The sequence below is a fragment of the Chelonia mydas genome, chromosome 3 (assembly GCF_015237465.2).
Source record: "Chelonia mydas isolate rCheMyd1 chromosome 3, rCheMyd1.pri.v2, whole genome shotgun sequence".
NCBI lineage: Eukaryota > Metazoa > Chordata > Testudines > Cheloniidae > Chelonia > Chelonia mydas.
In genome coordinates this window covers 172309403-172327436 of record NC_057851.1, presented here as the reverse complement: position 1 = coordinate 172327436, position 18034 = coordinate 172309403, and the positions used below count along the sequence as shown (strand labels likewise).

The following is an 18034-nucleotide window of genomic DNA, read 5'->3' as shown; positions in this document are numbered from 1 at the left end:
TCTCCTCCCTCCCCACCCCCCCGACCCCATACCCTCAGGTGTACACAGTATCCACCATTTTTTTCTGTCTTGTGCTGGTCTGTTCAGAAATAAATGGTGGAAACTGGTGGATGCCGTGTACACCTGAGGGTGCGGAAAGATGACGCTTCTTTCTCTAATCTGTGCAATGTTTCTCTAGATCAGGGATTCTCAACCTTTTTCTTTCTTGTTCCCCCCCCCCACACACACACACATGCTCTAAAATTTCCATGGCCCAGCTGTGCCCCACAACAACTGTTTTTTGCATATAAAAGGCAGGACCACCTTTGGGCAATTGCCCGGGGCCCCGCGCTACAGAGGGCCCTGTGAAGCTAAGTTGCTCAGGCTTCGGCTTCAGCCCTGGGTGGTGGGGCTTGGAACCCCAGGCTTCAGCCCCATGCAGTGAAGCTTTGGCTTTCTGCCCTGGGCCACAGCAAGTCTAATGCTGGCCGTGCTTGGCGGACCCCCTGAAACCTGCTTGGGGCCCCCCAGTGGACCCCGGCCCCCTGATTGAGAACCACTGCTCTAGATCACCCTCTTTTTTTCTTTCCAGGTGGTGTTCATATTATCACTTGCTGTGAGATTTCTGTTGGTAGCATCCTTAAAGCATGTCCTAAGTATGCCCATCATCATCATCTTACCATGTTTGATGCTTCAGGTGATTTGGTCTACTTAGAATTTCTGTTTTTGCAAGAAACTCTTTCCAGTGAATTCCGAAGATCTGCAGGCATTTACTTTGGAATGAGCTGATCTTCTTATCAGTTTCTGTTGTAGATATCCACAGTTGCTCCATAAAGGAGGACAGACATTATGCTGGTGGTAAAAATTCATATTTTTGTGTTAGTGCCAATCATGCCACTTTTCATAAACTTGAAAAGATTTGGAAAGTTGTTTGCTGATTTTGATATTCATTGTGTGACATCAAGCATGTTATCACCATCATTGCTTATCTCATTCCATAGCTAGGTAAAATGATTTACTTCTAGTGTTTCTCCATCTACTCTGATGGTTGCTTTGGGGGGACCTTGACAGCCATATATTGTGCCTTTCCAGTTTTCACCTTCCAGCATCCAGACGAGAAAACCACAGCAACAGAGCATTTTGAGGCACTCGGGTTACAAGACAGGCAGTGACACAACCCCTCACCAGTCTGGATTGCACCCCAGAACGTGACAATGAGGTTAACAGCCCCATATACAACCTTAGGTCTGTGGCTCCATATTGATTATTTGGGGCTGTCCACATGTGGATGCTCCCCCATCCTACATTTGGTGGTTGGGCTTGGTAGCTTTGGATGCCCCCACACTGACAGTGACTATTTAAAAAAACCATAACAGATAAATGTTGGAAAAGATGTTGCATATTCTGAATTTTGCTTAAAAATCATAATAAGGACTTAATATTCTTCCAGCCCTACTCAAGTGAGAGCATTATGAAATGGCCTTAATTACATATTTCTTGTGCAGTCTGTGTGCATTCATGCATGTGTCAGCATTTGGTGCAAACTGTACAGCTGAGAAATGAAGCCTTTGCTGTGATCCCTGTAGATGTTCATTTTCTGTGCAGAGATGGAAGAACATGGCTCACTAGAAATGCATTAAATGGGTGACTTCCACAGCTTTCTGTATCTTGCTGCAGCGAGCAGTTAGGCAAACAGTATTTTACTTTTAAATTATTTTACTTTATTTTTTAAAAATGTGGTTAGTGTTTTGGGGCTGTGTAGAACCATGCTTAGGTTCTGAGCCTGATTTTTGTCCTCAACCCTGATTAACTTCCTCTCTTCTTCCCTCCCACTCCCCCCCCCTCCCCCCCCCCCCCAAAAAAGGCTACTTTTCACCTAAAATTTCTCCCTACTGGTTTTCCTAGCTTGAGAGGATTTCTTAAAAGGTGAGGTTACTTGGAAAAGTTGTCTTGTAGATATGAGAGTTTGAAAACTGATAAGCTTCTGTTGTTGGAAAAATCTTCATGCATTCTTTAGGATATAATTGGCCAGCTACTCATCTCAGTGGAGCTATGCCAATTCACACCACTTGAGAATGTGGCTCCATATCTCAAATGGCTTGTTCTAGAACCTCCAGGACAAAATCCTGAAGTCCTTACTCAACTTCTTCCAGTTACATGCAGCTCACTGAAGTCAGTAGGACTTTTGGCTGAGTGATGGATGACTAACCCAGGGACAACTGGATGAAATTCTACGGCCTGTGTTATACAGGAGGTCAAACTAGATGATCTAATGGTCCCTTCTGGCCTTAAAATCCATGAATCTGTGAAAAACTGAGTAGTCTCCAGATTTGTTTTATGACGTTGTCCTCAATGACGACTAGAGCCTCTGTGCTCTAAGTTTGGAAGGTTGTATGATTAGTTTTAAGTATTTGCTATGAAACTTGGAACCTTTGCCTCATGCGCAGCACAAATTGACTATAGGTGTCTCGGTGCTACAAAAACTGAAACTGATGGGCTAAAGTACCTAATGTACTATGGTCATTTCTTGGGGCTACAGAACAAAGTGAAGATTTTCTGAGGAGCCGTGACTCGAATTACCTGGCTTTCAGATGTTTGTGTTTTGAGCCCTGGCATGCAGATTACTTATATGGGAACATATGTTTGTAATTTTATGGCCCATACACACCCTTCCAGCATGTAACTGGAAGAAGGGGATTTCAGTCCTATTTTGCAAATGTGTACATTAGTTAAGTGTTTGTGGTGCATAGTTTGATATCTGGTCTGTACCTAAATCATGTGGTTTCTGATAATGCTAGAAAGGTAAATGGAGTAGAGTGGAGTGTCCATCTCATGGAGGGTAGTGAATAAAGACGGGGTCTTGTATATGAAGGGTATAATGTGGACCATAAGTGGAGGTAGGTATTTGAGATGTGGTGGTATCCAGACTACACCATCGGGGCAGTAAGGATTCTTATCTCCAGTTAAGAATGCATTCACAGTTTACAGGTCACTATTAATTTTTTTTTTGGACGGGATAAGTGGACAGGACTGTTACTGGTCCGTTCAGAATTAAATGTTGCATTTGTCAGAGTAAGGAAATCAAGTTAAAGATGATGTTGGAAATGTAAGTGAATCTTTTCAGATTTTTTAGGCTTGGTTTTTAAGGTCTCCAGTTTTTCAGGTGCATATGTTAGCGTGTAGTTATCTTACTGTCAGGTTGTGGCCCTAAATGTTCATTTTTTTAAAATTAACTGTAGCAATTTTAATAATAATTTTTTTAAATTAATGTAGATCTTTTTACAGCCTCAACTTTCTCCTAAGGTGTTTCTAAATCATTTGGGATCAGTCAGCTTATATGTATCTTGCAGAAGTAGAAGCCAGTCTGTGAGAGTGCCAAGTTGTAGAAACAAATCCAACATATGTTTTGTTGTTCTTGGATGAAGGGAGCTGAATATTACTCAGTATAAATATAAAGTCTAATTGCTATTCAACTATTCTTTTTAAAAAAAAAAAATTAAAAATGGTAAAGTGAATTTATTGTTAAGAACCAGACTGACAACCACAGAGGCTGACTTCCTGTGTTCATCAACACAAGAGGAACAGTATGGGCAAGATAAGTGCAAGCTTCTTCCTGCCATCCTAGATGGACATCCCATAAGGATGAGAGGATAGTTCAGTCTCTAGACATATTCAGCCCTTGGCCTATCTGGGGAGGCTGCCAGCAAGAATACCAGTTGTGATATTGGTTGCTGTGACATATACATCTGACATTTAGGAAATGGATGGAGACCACCAGATGTATGATAACAGTTTTTGGTCACAGTCAACTTTGGCCAGATTTATTCTGATAACCTAGAGGTGGAAGTTTTTGTATCTCATTTCCAGCCCTCTGAGCCATCCAATCCTACATAGTTTAGTGTAAGAATGTCAGGCAAATAAAATAGGGTGAGCAGTGTGTTAATCAGAGAATAGATAATTTACATAAGTAATGAGATCATTTGAGATGGTTCTTCAAAAGATAACTAGTTAAATCCAAATCTATTGATAATCCTTGGGGAATAAGAGTAACTTGAAACTGACTATATAGTTTACGACATTTTACATAGGAATAATAACTCTTTAAAGTTAAAATAAGGTAAAATTTATTGAGTCATAATAAATTCAAGTATTAGGAAGTAAATCCGGATGTGGTTATGACAGAATTATTATAACTGTAATCTTATCCTATTAAACACAATAGTGTAATTCACAGTGAGTAATCAATGAGTTTCTTTTAAAATTAATTCTTTCTTCAAATGATCTGAATAAAATTGTTTATTTTTTGTTATCTGATAAATAAATGCATCAGAATCCAGTATATTTATGGGAGTAAATACAAAGGTTCTGCCCCTTGGAATTTGCCTTTGGAAGCTGTGTGAGAGAAATGCTGTCTGGTAGTTGATTCTCTTTTATAAACCGCTTAATCTTTTTGCAGATAATATCAAGAAAAGACAAACTCTTTTTATACAACGTCTTTTAAAGAATGCTTTGAAATTAAAGGGCTTGATCTGGTAATTATGTGAATGCTGGAGTAGACACCACAGTGTTACATTGGATCATCAACTAAGGCTTTAGCTGATGAATATACAAAACTATTGGTTGCAAATCACGAGCAGGGCTCCATATTTAAGGCCTCCACTGTGTATTCTGGGTACTGTTACCAGCTCTGTGACATTTACGTAGTTAACCATCATGTTGATTTTAGTTATGGAGTCAGACATTTGTAGAGACACCATTTTCCTTTGTATCTGTGGTGCAGTCGGGTCTTGCTTTGGTGTAAGAAATACAGTATACATGTGTGTGAATGTTTAAATGCACAGTAGAGTATACATTTTATAAATGAAATTAGTTTATAATTTAAATAAAACTTGATTTCATTCTCCAACCCTCATGTGTAAATGTTTTTTCTTGTAATTTTAATATGGGGCAAATGAAAATGTCTGGTTTTGTTAATTCTTCTTAATTGATACATTTCATCATCAGCTAAGATACTAGCGGATACATGCACCATAAGTTTTCATTACTGAAGAATGGGAAGGATTTCTCGTTTAAAACGTGTCCCCAAAATTCCTGCAGAAGGCTGAATTGAAAATCCTTTATGTATACTGCACGTACAGTTACGATTCCAGTTTGGCCATTGTGGATCAATAAGTTGCTAATGTAACTGCTAAAAGGCATGAGATTGAATACTTGCGGTGAAATCCTTACCCCACTGAAGGCAATGGCAATACAGTAACTCCTCACTTAACGTTGTAGTGATGTTCCTGAAAAATGCGACTTTAAGCGAAACGATGTGAAGTGAATCCAATTTCCCCATAAGAATTAATGTAAATGGGGGTGGGGGGATTAGGTTTCAGGGAAATTGCCCGCAGCAATCAGCTGGTTTGCAGCATTCAGGCGGCTGGGGGGAGGAGCAAGGATGTGGCGCGCAGCCTCCCCACTCCTTCCCCTGCCTCCTGACCACCACAAGACCGCTGATTGTGTGGGCAGGAGGTGGGGGGGAGCAGGGGGAAGGCACTGATCCGCAGGGTGTGCCAGCAGGCAGGAGGCACTGGTGGGGGGCGCGTAGGGGGGCTGCCAGCCATGGATAAAGCAGGCCGCCAAATGGCATTATAGCAGAGCATTGCACAGCTTTAAACGAGCATGTTCTTTAATGGAGCAGGGACGTAACATCGAAACAACGTTAAGCGAGAGGACGGTAAGTGGGGAGTTACTGTACTCCACTGGTTTTAGTGGGGCTAGGATTTCATCCTTGGTTCTCCTACTTTGTCTCTAAAGCTTTTGTGTGCAAGGCCTCGACATGGGAATATGGAACGCACAAGGAGGGAAAAAAAGCCTTCCATTTCCTAAACCTTTGTGTGGGCCAGGTACAGTCTGCCTCTAAGTTATTTACTTTCCAATGTACACACGGCAAATAGCATAAGTGTGAAAAGAAATTCTGAAATTCCATAGCAAAGAAACATAGATGTAGGATCTTTAAGTCTTGTTTTCAAAGTACGTACTTCTATCATGTTTTGTTAGTGTGGAAGCACTATACCCTTAGAATTCTGTGTATTTGGCTACTCACAGTGTATGACAGCTAAACTTGATTTTCTATTCAATACATAAAGTCTGTTGCATTGTTAAATTGGTATTTCAGCTTAAAGACAGGATATTTTAAGTCAAGTAAGTTGCATTTTTGAGCTAAATCTTCCCTCTGTCAAAAATACTTTTTAGTATGTGCCATATATTATATAGTGTATTTCTTGCAAGTGTTTTACCAGGCACTTTACACATGACTGGAGAATGCAAGAGTAAGCTAATGATAAACAAAACGAGTGTCTCCTGCTTTGTGCTGACTATATAGTTCAGTAGAGCAACTCTGCACTCACAAAGATCTTGCTGAAATCATCAAGCAGCAGATAAATGAGCAAATACAATTATTGAGCAGAACTTCAGTGAAAGTAACATGCTGTCACTGAAAGACATATTTAAGTCTTTTCAACATGCATCTGTGATGTGTTTGGAGAATATTATTGACAATAGATCATGCTTTAAGTAATTAATGGTGATCACAGATGCTTTTATTTGGGCATAAGCTTTCGTGGGTAAAAAAAAAATCTCTTCTCCGTGCATCTGAAGAAGTGGGTTTTTTACCCACGAAAGCTTATGCCCAAATAAATCTGTTAGTCTTTAAGGTACCACCAGACTCCTCGTTGTTTTTTGGATACAGCTAACATGGTTACCCCTCTGATCCATAACAGATACTTTTGCAACTGTAAAAGTATTGTCAAACATTTTTTCCCCATGTTATATTTATTTGGCTTACAGATACTTTGTGTCCAGTTTTTGAATAGGGACACGCATAATTTAGGAACACGACTTAAGATTTTAGCTCAGGAGAGCTACAGGGATTCCTTTTCCAGAATAGGAAACCTGAAAACTTCACCTGACTCTCATATTGACCTTCCTTTTGCTCCCCCAGAGCCCCTAGTGCAGTGTTTTTCAAACTGTGGTCACGACCCACTACTGGGTCACAGCTTGTAAGGCACTGGGTCGCCTTGCTCTGGTCAGCACTGCCGACTGGGACATTAAAAGTCCTCTCAGTGGTGCTGCCCAGCTAAGGCAGGCTAGTGCCTACCTGTTCGGAAACCGCGCTGTGCCCTGGAAGCGGCCGGCAGTGGGTCTAGCTTCTAGGCAGGGGGGCCACGTAGCTCCGCGCGCTGCCCCGAGCACTGGCTCCAATGGGAACTGCGGGGGTGGGGGGGCCAGTGCCTCAGGCGAGAGTCGCGCAGAGAGAGATACCTGAGCTGCATGCCGCGGGGCAGGCACCGCTGGTCAGTAGAGCCTTGCGCGGTTGTATCTGCAGCCAATCTGCTATCCGCAAGAATGGTCTGCAGATAGCCACGGATTTTCTTGGCTCTAGGGAAGGGCCAAATCTCAAACAAGCAATTGAATCAACTGGGGAAAAAATATGAGAGCTCTAAAAGTGAGGCTTAATTTTACTAAGAAATCCTGTCAGCCACCCCGGATGTGGTCGAGGCTCCAACTGTCAGCTCCAGGCGCGACTCCCCTGCCAGCCTGGGATTTAGGAGCACCCCCACCAGTCCTGGGGAAGCTGAAGAATCCTTAGGAGCAGAGGTGAGGCTGGGGGCTGCAGGGAGGCAGAAGTGAGAAGGATGAGACCTGGTGGGGTGGCGGGGCTGTATTGATGGTGGGTTCTGAGCAAACGGGGTGAGTGCTGGGAGGGTCAACTGACGACAGTGGGGGTTGATGGGGTAGGGGGGCTGAACTGATGGGGTGGTGATGATGGGGACTGAACTAAGAGGGGGTTGGGTGGGGACAGAACTGATGCAGGGGACTGGGAGACAGGCATAATTGCTGGGCCAGAGATGGGCACAGGAGGGGGTGAGAGCTCCTACAGCAGGGGCCAAAATCACCTTATCCAGTTAGGTTGCCAGGTGTTTGGTTTTTGACCAGAATGCCCACTTGAAAAGGGACCCGGGGAAGGAGTTGGAATATTGGCAGGGAGGGGACAGAGTTGGGGTGGGGACTTTGCGGAAGGGGTTGGAATGGGGGTGGGGGTGGGGAAGGGGTGGGAAGAGGTGTGGCAGGGGTGGGGCCTCGTGGAAGGAGTGGAGTGGGAGTGGGCCTGGGGTCAGAGGGGGGTCGAGCACCCACGGGAAAGAGGGGAAGTCGGCGCCTATGGCTCCCGGAAGCGGCCGGCATGTCCCTGAGGCCCCTAGGGACAAGGGTGGCCAGGTGGCTCCGCATGCTGCCCCCACCCACGGGCTCCGCTTCTGCAGCTCCCATTGGCCAGGAACGCTGCCAGTGGGAGCTGCAGGGGCAGCACCTATGGGTGGGAGTGTCGCGTGGAGCCGCCTGGCTGCCCCTGCTCCTAGGGGCCTCAGCCCCGGAGCACCCACAGAGTCGGTGCCTATGCTGGGAGCCACCTGAGGTAAGCACTGCCTGGAGACTGCACCCCTTGCCCCATCCCGCACTCCAACCCCCTGCCCGAACCCCGAGCACCCTGAGCAACCTCCTTCACCCCAAACCCTCATCCCCGGCCCCACTCAGAGCATGCACCCCGGCCAGAGCCCTCACACCCCGTGCATCCCAACACCCTGGCCCAGCCTGGAGCCCCCTCCCGAACCCTGAACTCCTCATTTCTGGCCCCACCCTGGAGCCTGCACCCCCAGCTGCAGCCCTCACCCCCCTCCACTCCAACCCCCTGCCCCAGCTCGGAGCCCCCTCCCACATCCCAAACTCCTCATCCCTGGCCCCACCCCAAAGCCCGCACCCCCAGCCAGAGCCCTCACCTCTCCCGCACCCCAACCTCCTGCCTCAGCCCGGTGAAAATGAGCGAGTGAGTGAGCGATGAAAGGAGGGGGATGGAATGAGTGGTGGCGGGGCCTCAAAGAAGGGGCGGGGTAGGGTGGGCCTTGGGGAAGGGGCAGGGCAAGGGTGTTTGGTTTTCGGCAATCAGAAAGTTGGCAAATCTATATCCAGTAGTTGTGTGAGAGTGGGCAATGCTAATTGTCACATGCACACACCCTGGGGATGGACGGGGGAGTTCAAAAATCAAGAAACTGATCAAAAAAACATATGTACTCTTTTTTTAAAAAAAGGCATGATTTTGGGGCCAATTTCATGATTTCTTGGAGTCTGACTCATAATTTTTGATCTCTTGAAGTTGGCAATACTGTTTAGGTAGGTTCTATATTTTTTTCTGAAGGATTTTTGTGGATTTGTTTAGAGTGAATATCCTGAAAAATATACAGAAATTCTCGAGAAAGAACTGTGGAAACTTCTAGTTGCGGCTTTGATCTCTACAATGTCTGTTTCCCTGGGTGTCTGGCTGCACCTCTGACCTTCCTGTCTTGATACATATGATTAGGCTGACAGTATGGCCGCCTTCTGCTTCATTATTTCATATTTTAAAACTTCAGTGCAAGGCATTTAAAAGAAATAATTACAATTTATTCATGGCTTATGTCAGAGCAAATGAGGGAAACGATTTCATATTGCACTGAAATTTTCCTTTAAAATTGTCTTCACCATAGTACCAGAGTGCTTTCCTGCAAAGCAGTTATTTTTTTCTCTGCAGTCTCTCTCCTCTACCAGCTGGTCTGCCTGTCCTCAGTATTCAAGCAGGTACTCAGTCTACATTCCAGACATAAGCACTTCTTTTAGAAATGCCTATTTTCTACAACAATCTTCTTGGAGCATCAGGAAAATGCAGATTGTCCAGTCAATCAGGTCTGAAATAATGACCAAGTGCATCTTTACCAGGGATGGATTGGGCGCACGGAATTAGAAAGGAGAATAAGGGAATAGGAGAGTCACAGCTGTTTGGAAAACACATCTGTAGATATAGATGATATAGAAATAGATGAATTCAGTGGCCTATGGAACCTATGGGAAATTAGTCCGTAACCGGGTTTTGTCCTTAAGGTTCACTAATTTTATTTTTCCATTCTGAATTGCTTCTTTTCAAAAAGTACATTTGAAACTTCAGGGGAAAGAAAAGGGGTACTTGTGGAAAGAGTCATTCTTAGTGGATCAGATGGAATGCTGTAAGTTGCACTACACATTTCATATCAAAGACATCTGTGATTTTGCAGTTAAGACTGGTCTAATTTGATGCTGTATAAAAGATATGGAGCCTGATTCTGGTCACAGTTATGCTTGTTTTACATGCGTGTAATTCCATTGACTTCAGTGGAGTTATTCCTGATTTATGCCAGTGTACAGGCCTGATCAAAAGCATGTGGAAGTCAGTGGAGTCTTTTTGTAAACTTAAAGCCTGATCCAGAGCCTACCTAAGTGAGATGAGAATCAGTCCCCTAGTGCTACTGCAGAAATGTTCCTACCATGTAGTGTGAGGCCTAATCAGGCTTTTTTCACCCTTTTTCTGTGTCTGTTTATTGACGTGGGCAGAAACAGCTTTAAGTTTCTCAGGCTGAAAACTATCTATTTTCAGAGTTTTCTACTGGAAAAATGTCATCCCCAAAAGGTAAAATGCCATAAATGAGGGAGCATGATTTTTTTAAAGGCCTTCCCAGAACAGCTTGTTTCATATTCTTTCATCTGTTGGCATCTTAAAATAACAGAACTGATTCCTTCCCACCTTTTGTAAAGGGCACATAGCTCACAAAAGTTCCAGTAACAGTATCTTATATAACCACTAGCTATCTCTGTGTAAAATAAGGGGATTGTTGCAATCCCCTTTGGTGGAAATCTCCAGGGGTTGGTGTGGGGAAATTAACCACACTTTTTATTCTAGGATATTTGGCTGGAAAGCAAGCACATCTCATTCAGAGAACAGTAAAGTTCAATTTGTGTTTCCATGAGATGGATTTTTTTTGTCAGCTGCAACATGTAAAATGCTGATGGAATGAACCTGGACTCAGTAAAACCATTCATATATCCTTTAAAATATATATAGCAATAGGTTTTGTAACATGAACTCAAGGCAGGGTAATAAGAGTGCTTTGCTGTGGTTGCTGTGCCATTGTATTCCATTTTCATTTGTCAGTAGGTGGCACCAGATAGCTAGGCCAAATCCAGAGACCCTGTCTGGAGTTGCTTCTGATTCCCTATTCGATTGCTCAAGGAGTTTTTGTTTGCTGTACTGGCCATTGGCTGTAGGTGTTAAGTACTTCATTAATGACCACTATGCTGTTTGGGACCCTTTATTGTGTGATAATGATTTAGTAGTAATGACAGTCAAACTCTACTTTGTCATATTTCTCTGTAGAGCTAAATCATCATATAAACATCCAGATGCCTAATGTTGCTTTTGTTATGGCATGATAAGCTTTAAAAAATGTAAGATATGTAACTACTGTATGTCATAGTCAGGTCTTGGGTGTTAAAATATTGGGCCTGATCCTGCTGTCCTTACTAAAGCTTATTGAAGTTAATATGCAATGCCTGAGAAAGGACTGCAGGCCTCAGTCCAAAATCAGTTTGTTATGTAATTCTGTATTGTTGTAATGACCTGTCTTGTATTATAGAATTTGTGGAGGGGAGGGGAATCATATATATCAATTAAATTAGATTTTTTAAAAATGTGTTGACGTTTTCTATTCCTGTGTAGTACATATTGGATTTCCCCATGCCCTGACCCTCTTTTTCATATTTTTATGAGTATAATTTTTATCAGTGTCGTTCCTTTATGAAAGGAAATGGTGCACTGGATTTTATATTTACTTTTCATCTTTTACATAATTATTTAAAGGTTTACAGCAAATATTTTGGGCCCAGTTCATTAGAAATATTCAGTCCACGTATGCACAGTTCGTTTGTAATTGATATACTTTTCTCTAGCAAAGTACGATACTTTTCTGATCAAAAGCAGATGTTACACCCGCATCTCTGCAGAGGTGCAAGGCAGCACATCCACAGAGGGGCATAAATGAGAAGTAAGAACCTGTTTATATCCCTGCACAGTCTCCCTGGGCCTTAGGTTTGGGTGTGCAGGGGTAAACCATTACTGCATGCTCAGGTCTCTAGCCCAAGCAGGTGGGCAGGGGAGCGAGTAGAGCCTGGGCTCGATCCACCCAACACTCTGGCCACTGGCAAAAGATGGGTAATAAATATGCTGTTGGTACAGCACCAGTAGAAAATGGGGATCCCCCCCACCCTTGTGCCTCTGGAGGGCTGATTCCTTCCTTACACTGTTCCTGTGATGGCATCAGTGAGCTTGTGTTAAAAGTATACTGCAATCCTTAGTCGTGCTTGTAAAATGCTTTAAGATCCTTGGATGGAAGACAGCATAGATGTGCTAGATACCATCCTGCTGATTGCAGGAAAACAGCCTACTGTATTATTTATAGTACCTAATGCTGGTATGCTACCATTTTGTTGCTGAAATAAGTACAAGAAAATGGTGGTTAGTGCTGTATGTCACTGGACAGGATTCCAGGTAAATTCTCTGTGATAGTTATTTGATCAGACTTTACATATGCAGAAAGAAACGTTTCTTCATCTTCATATTAAATGTTCCTGCTTGTCAAAACACTCATCTAATGAGTTTACATGAGTTTGGTTTTTAATTTTTGACATGTAGTCTGCACCTTTTTGGAAATGTGTCTAGGTCTTTTTTTGCACATTAGGTTTTTTGTACCTAACGCATCTGGAGTTCATGTTTTACAGTCATGTTTCACAGGTGTAAAATGCAAACAAATTCCCTTTGAAAATAAAAACTATGAAAATGTCTTATTGTGCCATTTAGCATGTTCCATTCCCTTGGTTGAGAGTCATGATGACCTTATTTATTTTTTTTACTGGAAGTAAATATTATTCAGTGGATTTCAGTAAGGATGGTAGGCTGTTAAGACTTCTGAATTATATTGGAGCTGTTTCTTCAGTTTACCAAGTGGAACCCAAAGAGTTTGAAGCTGAAAGTCCTGAGTTTGAATCTTATTGCGACTTTTCAATGTATGTGTATAGTTTTAAGCGACCACATTATTTTTTCCTTTCTACAGAGCTGTTTAAGGAGAAGCTGATGCCAAGGATAGGTTAAGAAGGTTCAAGATGACAACAACAGTAGCGACAGACTATGACAATATTGAAATCCAACAGCAATACAGTGATGTGAATAACCGCTGGGATGTTGATGACTGGGACAATGAAAATAGTTCTGCACGACTGTTTGAGCGATCCCGTATTAAGGCTCTAGCTGGTAAGCATTCAAGTGATGAGAACTCAGTGCAAGTAGGTAACAAAAAAAGATTTCCATTCAGTAGAAATGTGATGTGATACAAGTGAATTATTGCTTGATGTGACACTCCAATATTTTTAAAATATTCCTCCTTGAGTTTTCCATGTATTTGCCCCTGTTAAAAACATATTGTCTGCCTGAAAGTACCAGAGCCCAAGACTCAAAGCGCTAATATAACTGAGTAGAAGACCTTATTTATTTCATATGTAGTGTCTTGGGAAGAGACTACTACCAGTGTAGGACCTTTGTGACATGCCCTCAGCAGTGGCTCCCACTTGGACTACAGTTCTTCCTTAACATGTATGAACCAGGTTCAGTGCTTAATTTTGTAATGAAAGAGGTGCTGGGGCTCAAGCAATTTTTTTACATTCATAACTGATGCAGCAAACCCAGATGTGGCGGTTCTATGAACTGCCAAGCCTGGAGGTGCTGGGGCTCAGCCCTGGGACAAATTAAGCACTGACCAGGCCCATTTCAGAACAGTTTCCTCTCCAAATTAGCCCATAAAAGTTGCCATGGAAGCAATACCCCTCTCCAACCTCCTGCTAGCCTGAGAAGTAGGAGATTGAGATTCAGACTGAATAACTGACATACTGAGGGTCAAATTCTCTGCTCATTTTACACCCATTTAAGCTGCTTGATTTCAGTGGTGTTGCATGGAAGTAGTTGTAGACAGGTTTTGGCCCTTTATTTACTGGCTTAGACTTCAAAGTGGTAGATGATAGAATCATAGAAGATTAGGATTGGAAGAGACCTCAGGAGGTCATCTAGTCCAACCCCCTGCTCAAAGCAGGACCAACCGCAACTAAATCATCCCAGCCAGGGCGTTGTCACCCCGGGCCTTAAAAACCTCTAAGGATGGAGATTCTACCACCTTCCTAGGTAACCCATTCCAGTGCTTCACCACCCTCCTAGTGAAATAGTTATTCCTAATATCCAGCCTAAACCTCCCAAACTGCAACTTGAGACCATTGCTCCTTGTTTTATCATCTGCCACCACTGAGAACAGCCTAGCTCCATCTTCTTTGGAACCCCACTTCAGGTAAATGAAGGCTGCTATCAAATCCCACCTCACTCTTCTCTTCTGCAGGCTAAATAAGCCCAGTTCCCTCAACCTTACCTCGTAAATCATGTGCCCCAGCCCCCTAATCATTTCTGTTGCCCTCCGCTGGACTCTCTCCAATTTTTCCACATCCTTTCTGTAGTGGGGGGCCCAAAACTGGACACAATACTCCAGATGTGGCCTCACCAGTGCCGAATAGAGGGGAATAATCACTTCCCTTGATCTGCTGGCAATGCTCCTACTAATGCAGCCCAATATGTCGTTAGCCTTCTTGACAACAAGGGCACACTGTTTACTCATATCCAGTTTCTCGTTCACTGTCATCCCAAGATCCTTTTCTGCAGAACTGCCGCTTAGCCGGTCGGTCCCCAGCCTGTAGCAGTGCATAGGATTCTTCTGTCCTAAGCATAGGTGCCGACTCTGTGGGTGCTCTGGGGCTGGAGCGCCCACGGGGAAAAATTAGTGCGTGCTGTGCACCCACCAGCAGCCATGCTCCCTGACCCACCTCACTTCCTTCTCTGCCTCCACCTCCTCCCTTGAGCACGATGCGTCCCAGCTCCTCCGCCTACCTCCCAGCGCTTGCCGCTGCCAAACAGCTGTAGCAAGCTCCAGGAGGGAGGGGGGAAGAGTGGGAACGTGGCGCACTCAGGGGAGGACGCGGGGCCGGGGCGGGGATTTGGGGAAAGAGTCAAATGGGGCGGGGGGGCGGAGTTGGGGCGGGGACTTTGGGGAAGGGGTTAGAATGGGGGGGTGAAGTTGGGGTGGGTCACCCACTGGCACCATTAGAAGTCGGTGCCTATGGTCCTAAGTGCAGGACTTGCACTTGTCCTTGTTGAACCTCATCAGATTTCTTTTGGTCCAGTCCTCCAATTTGCCTAAATTGCCCTATCCCTACCCTCTAGTGTATCTACCTCTCCCCTCAGCTTAGTGTCATCTGCGAACTTGCTGAGAGTCCCATTATCCATCCCATCATCCAGATCATTAATAAAGATGTTGAACATAACCGGCCCCAGGACCGACCCCTGGGGCACTCCGCTTGATACCGGCTGCCATCTAGATATCGAGCCATTGATCACTACCCCTTGAGCCCAACGATCTAGCCAGCTTTCTATTCACCTTGATACCAAACCTGGCTTTATATTATGTACTTTTGGTCACTCATGATAAAAGAAAATAATATTTTGATGGTTTCCCCATTTCCTCAATCTTGATGGCCTAATCGGGATAAATTTAGTACTCTACTAAATTTGAAGAGCTCATATACTGTACTGTCCTTGGAATAAGCTAGAGAAGTTGGTCTGCTATAAATCTGAATCTGTATGGCAGGCTGTGAGTAGCTTCTCTTCTGGTCCATTCTGGCCTATTTTCTACCTTATCATGTCCACACAAAGAGTGTAAAGGAAGAGGCTCCTTAATGCACCTTAACAATATCAACTGCCTCATTCATTGCCCACTGTAGTCAATGGGCGTGCCCAAATACCTTGCTATGGTTTAACTTTCCTTTTCCAGAGCCTGAAAGTGAAAATTCTCAGGCAGTCTGAGTCAGTTCCCCTGAATGATTTGAATTCTTTGAAAAGGAGGGACTTAACCAGTGTGATTATTTGGCTAGATTATGCTGTCTGCTGAATGTTATAAGTATACTTTAAAATGTAACATTTCTAATCATTGTCTTGGAAATACATATAGATGCTTAATATTTTTAAACAGTTTTTCACACATAGCATTGTTGAAACAGAAGGTTTGTACCCGTTCTTCACAGAATACTTTAATGGGTGTATAAACTTGTCCTGCAACTCAAAATAAGTTCCTATCTCCAGTGTACAGAAGACAGACATTATATTTTTGGGAAATATGGACTTATTGCTTAAAAAACAAGACAACAGAAGGCCAAATTCTTTTGTCAGTTACACCAGTATTAAACAAGAGTAACTCCAGTGAAATAGTGGAGTTATTCCAGATTTACATGGGAGTAACTGATGACAGTGTTAATCAGTTTGTTTATCCAAATGCACACAGTCAGAATCCAGAGTGCAGTAGTACCTGTCTTATTCTCACATTAACTTTCTTATTGTCTTTCTGAATAAACTGTTATGAAATGTCACTCTTAGCCACTTTGATTTACATTTTTTACAAGGTTGGTGGTCTCTGGTGGATCATGCACATGCCCTTCTCGGCTAGAATATAACTTCTGATTAAATTTAAAGCAATGTTTTGACTAGTCTGCTATGGAAGTAAGTCTAGAAATCAAAACTACTTCAGTTACATACATCAGATGGAAACCTTCACATTTTTTAAAATTTTGGCTCCATATTCAAATTATTTTGATTCATGGTCCAATAATGTATAACACAGCCAGCAACATTAATTTCTAGATCCTAAAGGAACCTGAAGGACAGTATAACTTTCACAGTTTCACAGTCTCTTCTGTTAGCAAGGTTTAAAATGCTCAAGCTGTCCTTAAATGAAGAAATGCTATATTTTGCGGCTTTCGCTATCAATAGTAAGTTTTGACAAAGATAGAAACTTTATTAATTTAAATAATTTTATAAAATTCATGCAGTTTCCTTTCTAACTGCATTCTGATCATCATGCAAGTTGTATTTGACTTTATTTTATTTTTTTGTTTAAAGGCATGTGATTATTGCATATTAAAGGTTGCACATTAACCAAGTATGTTTGAGTAGCAAAGATATTATGTCATGCCCTCTTAGCTCTGAGGCACTGTACTGCAAAGACATTTTTATGCATTCTGTAAATGATTTCCTGAATCCCATGGTAGCATGTCCACATTCCTGACCTCTGAACAAAATGCCTCAGTAGTGTGGGACATACTGTGAGCAGGAAAAATGGCTCAAAATGTGCTGAGGTTCCTGGTCATTGGAATTTTGATTAGAAGAACAATTACAAATACAACAATTGCTAATGTCTTAAAATATTTTATTTATAAAATTTACTTTAGCATGGTATAGATACTATCTGCTTTTATTCATTAGGAGCAAACTCTGGGACGAATCCTGAAAGGTGCTGAGCGCCTTCAGTCCACCTATTGAAGTTAGTGGGAGTTGAGGGCTCATATCACCTTGATGTTTCTAAGGATCATACAGTGTCAGGCTTAGAGCTGGGTGACAGGAATATGAAATAGTCCATGCAGCTAAATAAAGGCCAGCTCTTGCAGCTCTTACTCTTGTGATTAGCCTGTTGACTTCAGAGGAACTACTTATGAAAGGGATGAGGCACTGGGTCTTAATCCTAAACTTTGTTACTTTCAGAAGACCTGTATTTTTTATTGACACTCTCAGATTACATCTGCCCAGTGTGAATTTGAAGTTATAGGGTAAATGTCTTCCCTGAAATGGTGAGATTTTTTTTAACTATTTTTTTTTTAAAAATTAGGGCCTGATTCTGATCTAAGTGACACTGACTCAAATCAGCAGTGACTCCAGTGTGAGATCAGAATCAGGCCCTGTGACCTTTAAAGTTTGATATTACATAAGAAACAAATTGCATTTTACTACTACCAAGATACAATATTCTGCGTTTTACTTTTATCCAGTAGATTTGATGGTATTTTTCTTACAAATAGTACTAGCAGGAATTAGGCACCTGATATAGCTCCCATTGAAGTCAGTTGTTTCAGTGAGTTCCATGGCAGCTAGATCACACCCTATCTGAGTAATAAATAATAAACATGAAACAATCACTTAAAGGATATATAAGTAGGTACTTAAATAATTCAGATTTCAGACTAAATAAGAGACAACAGT

The 18034-nt window shown here is 42.7% G+C and overlaps 1 protein-coding gene across 2 annotated transcripts in view; it reads left to right on the top strand.

The window, feature by feature from the left end:
• Window positions 1-18034, top strand: part of SPTBN1 (spectrin beta, non-erythrocytic 1) — a 212043-nt gene that overhangs the window by 48485 nt on the left and 145524 nt on the right. For both annotated transcript variants that reach the window (XM_037895873.2, XM_043543804.1), the window contains exon 2: window positions 12972-13168. In XM_037895873.2, the coding sequence (XP_037751801.1) occupies window positions 13021-13168 (148 nt within the window). In that variant the 5' untranslated portion in view covers window positions 12972-13020. The remainder of the gene's footprint in view (window positions 1-12971; window positions 13169-18034) is intronic.